Source organism: Etheostoma spectabile, chromosome 22, assembly GCF_008692095.1.
Source record: "Etheostoma spectabile isolate EspeVRDwgs_2016 chromosome 22, UIUC_Espe_1.0, whole genome shotgun sequence".
Taxonomy (NCBI): Eukaryota; Metazoa; Chordata; class Actinopteri; order Perciformes; family Percidae; genus Etheostoma; species Etheostoma spectabile.
In genome coordinates, this window is record NC_045754.1 from 3498603 (window position 1) to 3502648 (window position 4046).

At 42.3% G+C, this 4046-nt stretch overlaps 1 protein-coding gene across 1 annotated transcript in view; it reads left to right on the forward strand.

Annotated features, from left to right (window-relative positions):
• mynn (myoneurin) overlaps nucleotides 1–4046 on the forward strand; it is a 13126-nt gene that overhangs the window by 4360 nt on the left and 4720 nt on the right. Inside the window, 3 exon segments of the mRNA XM_032504253.1 lie at nucleotides 2167–2644; nucleotides 2646–3147; nucleotides 3843–4002. Coding sequence (XP_032360144.1) covers nucleotides 2167–2644; nucleotides 2646–3147; nucleotides 3843–4002 — 1140 coding nt within the window.

The window sequence follows — 4046 nt, forward strand, 5'->3', positions numbered from 1 at the left end:
TAGACTTGGATTTAGACTTGGATTTAGACTTGGATTTAGACTTGGATTTAGACTTAGATTTAGACTTGGACTTCTCTTTACTAATCCTTTTGGGATGACTCCCGCGTCAGGAAATGGAAAGTTCCAGCAGCAGTTTTTGCAAGAAAAAAGAAATAAAAAATAGATAAAAAAGACAGTATAAAGACAACAAAATAACAATAACAAGAATAATAATAACAACAATAAGAACATTCGTCAAATAAACAAGAAAAGACCATAAATTATTATTAAAGTGTCAGTGTTGAGTCCAGTGTTAAAGTGATAAAGTGACCAGGTGGGAATTTAGGTCCAGGTGCATCAAATACAGTTCCCCGAGCTTTGGAAAAGATTATAATAATAATAATAATATAAATATAATAACCTTTTAAAAACAATAGCTTACAAAGTGCTTTGACAGAGGAAATCAAAACACACGCATATACAGTATGTACACATCATTGTAATTGTGGAAAAGGAGAGATTGGCAGCTTTAAACGATGATATCAACAGGTTATAGGGAAAAAAGACAATGACAAAGACGGCATTGCATACTGTAAAGTCTACTTAAATCTTTCTAGTTGCGTCTTTCAAAAAAAATCCAGATATATGCAATTTCACTCCATTTTGGAGCATTATTATCACCATATCCGTGTCTAAAACGTTGAAAAAGCCAGAGAAGATAATAAATAAATAACATTAAAAAAGCTTAACCTTTGTGTTGTCTTCCTGACAAAATGAATGAAAATCAACACTTTTTTATTGATGTTTTTAACCTTTTCTTACGTCACTTTATTGACGTTTTCAACACTTTGTAACACTAACTTATTAACTTTAGTTTTACAGTTATTTTTGGAATTTACGGTCAATAAACCTCATTTATAGGAAATTATACCTAATGTTTGAGTTAGAAAAGCAGAAATTATGAATTATTGAGACTAAAATGAAAGGAATGGATGTTGATGATAATCACAGACTGGAATATGTCAACTTTTACTCAATACTATTTCAACAACACTTCCATTTGTTTTACAATGCTATAAAATTGAATAAGACCCAAAATTAATGAAAGTAGAGATCTGTACTTGGCAAAGAGCGTTGGAATCAATCATGTTATTTTGGGGAATTAAAAAGAACATTGATATAGGACAACATGAAGGCAACATAAGGACAACATGGGGGCAACATGAGGGCAACATGAGGGCAACATGGGGACAACATGAGGGCAACATGGGACAACATGGGGACCACATGAGGGACAACATGGACAACATGGGGCAACATGGGGACAACATGAGGACAACATGAGGACACATGGGGACACATGAGACAACATGAGGAACCATGGGACAGGAACATGGGGACAACATGAGGACAACATGGGGACAACATGGGACAACATGAGGCAACATGAGGGCACATGGGGACAACATGAGGCAACTGGGGACAAACCTGGTACAACATGAGGACAACATGAGGGTTAAAGGAAGAAACTTGCTTAAGAAATCCACTTGGCACAAACTACAATCGTTAGATCTGAGAAGAGGCATTTAGTTAATTAGGATGCTTACGCTGATTTTACATTCATTTAGCTTAGGTGGTCCCCAAAGCGCCTTGGACCTGGGCCCCATGATGGCAGGGAAACCCCTGACATATGGGATCTGAGGTTAAACCAGATTGTTTCTCAACCTAATATAATTATTCCTTTTCTAATATAATATAATATAATTATTCCTTTTATAAGAAACAATGAAGACCATGTTCTGTGTGTTGTATGCATCTGTTTTATATAATAACGGTTTTCCATAAGTGCAATGAATATATGTGTGTATTTAGTTTAATTTTATTTAAATAATTTTTATAAATACATATACATTTTATGTGTGTATGTATTATGTCTAGTAACCGTAGATGCAGTAAAGTGTGTGTGTGTGTTGTTGTGTGTGTGTTTGTGTGTGTGTGTGTGTGTGTGTGTGTGTGTGTGGGTGTGTGTGTGTGTGTGTGTGTGTGTGTGTGCATTTTAACCTTACTTTTGTCCTGTACACAGATACAGTTGCACTGAAAATATGTAAAAAGAGTTTTGAAAAAAAAAAAAAAAAAAAGGTTTCTCAACTAACTTAATAACTAAAATGGTTGCTTTCACGGTTTCAGCACCAGACAAGCGGCGGTGCGTCGAGCGGCCGTGTTCCTGGGAATGTCCGAGGCCACGAAGTTCCTGGAGGAAACCTCCCACTGGTCCGAGCTGAGCGAGACGTCCCAGTCGGACGCGGATAAAGAAGCCGGTCTGTCTCCTCCCAGTCCCGCCTCACGCGGCAGCGCCAGCTCTCCCGTCCCCTTGTCCATCATCTCCATCACGGGGGACTACCTCACGGACGCCGGCGCTGGCGACAACATGGCCGACGAGCCCAAAGACGGAGACGGAGATGGGGAAGAGGGAGAGAAAAGTGATGGAGAGTACACCCCCGCGACGCCAAAGGGCATCGGGAGAGGACAGGGAAGGAAGAGAGGAAGACCTCCGAAGAGTTTGAGCGGCGATCAGGTGGAGCCGAGCAGCTCGGTCGAAGGCCCCCCCAAAACCCTGGGCTACAGAGGGAGGGGGAGGGGGAGAGGCAGAGGCAGGGGGTAGGAGGGAGTAGGAAGGGAGGGGGGCGAGAGGGGGGTTCAAAAGTGAAGATCTGACTCTGGAAGATTCGGACGGGAGCGTGAAGGATTTAGGGGACACCTCCGAGGACTGGAGCCCCTCTCTGGAGGACGAGTCTCCGTCCAAGAAACCCCGGCCGAGCGGCGGGGAGGGACGGCGGGGGCGAGGGAGGGGGAGAGGGAGAGGACGAGGCCGGGGGCGGGGGCGGAGGATAAAGGAGGAGGAGGTGGAGGAGGAGGAGGACGAGGAGAGCGGCGGCGCGGGGACGGACGACGGCGAGCCGGAGGGGGCGGAGCCCGGGGAACAGGACCCGTCGGAAATGGACGAGATGTCTCTGTCCTGCACCGAGTGCAACAAGCTGTTCAAAGACGTGAGCAGCCTGCGGAGACACGAGAAGATCCACAAGGGCCTGAAGCCCTTCGTCTGCATCTTCTGCTCCAAGAACTTCAGACAGGCCACCCAGCTGAAAACACACCTGCGCATCCACACAGGTGAGAGGACTCATGGGTAATAAATCACCTGCTACATGTCGGCAGGAAGTGATTAACAGGCACTTTTTATTAGGTTTTTATCAGGTTTTTATATTCTGACTGTGTAGTTTCAGTTTAGTTTTTCTACTTTTTTAGTTTCAGTTTACTAAAAAATCTTATTTAATTTATTTATTTGATTTAATTTATTATTTATTAAAAATGAAATAATATTAAAAAATAAAATATATAAAACAATTTTTCATTTTTTTTAATTAAGTTTTCATTATTATTTATCTCGAACAATCAACAAAAAATAAAAAAACACAAAATAAAACACAATCAGAATTTATCAAAAAAACAGACAAAAATAAATATAAAAAGTTAATTCGTTTCGCTTAAGTTTCAAAGTATACATTAAAATTAAAGTATACATCATTATTATTATTATTATTATTTTTATTATTATTATTATTTACTAGAATAACCCAGGTTTAAAGTTCATGGAACACGCGTCCCAATGCTAGCTACGGTTAGCTGAACCTGGTTTTTAGAAGAAGAGACGTGGTTCCTCACCTGTTCCTCACCTGTTCCTCACCTGTTCCTCACCTGTTCCTCACCAGTTCCTCACCAGTTCCTCACCAGTTCCTCACTTGTTCCTCACCTGTTCCTCACCTGTTCCTCACCTGTTCCTCTGTGTCTCTGGTGTTTCGTCGCAGGCGAGAAGCCGTTTAATTGCTCCAGCTGTGACAAGTGTTTTGCCCAAAAGTGTCAGCTGGTCGCTCACCGCCGGATGCACCACGGCGAGGAGAAGCCGTACACCTGCGAGCGCTGCGGATTCAAGTTCGCCACCTCGTCCAACTACAAAATACACATCAGGTAGGCGCTCCGCTCTGGGTTTTATTAGACAGCGGGGGGGGGGG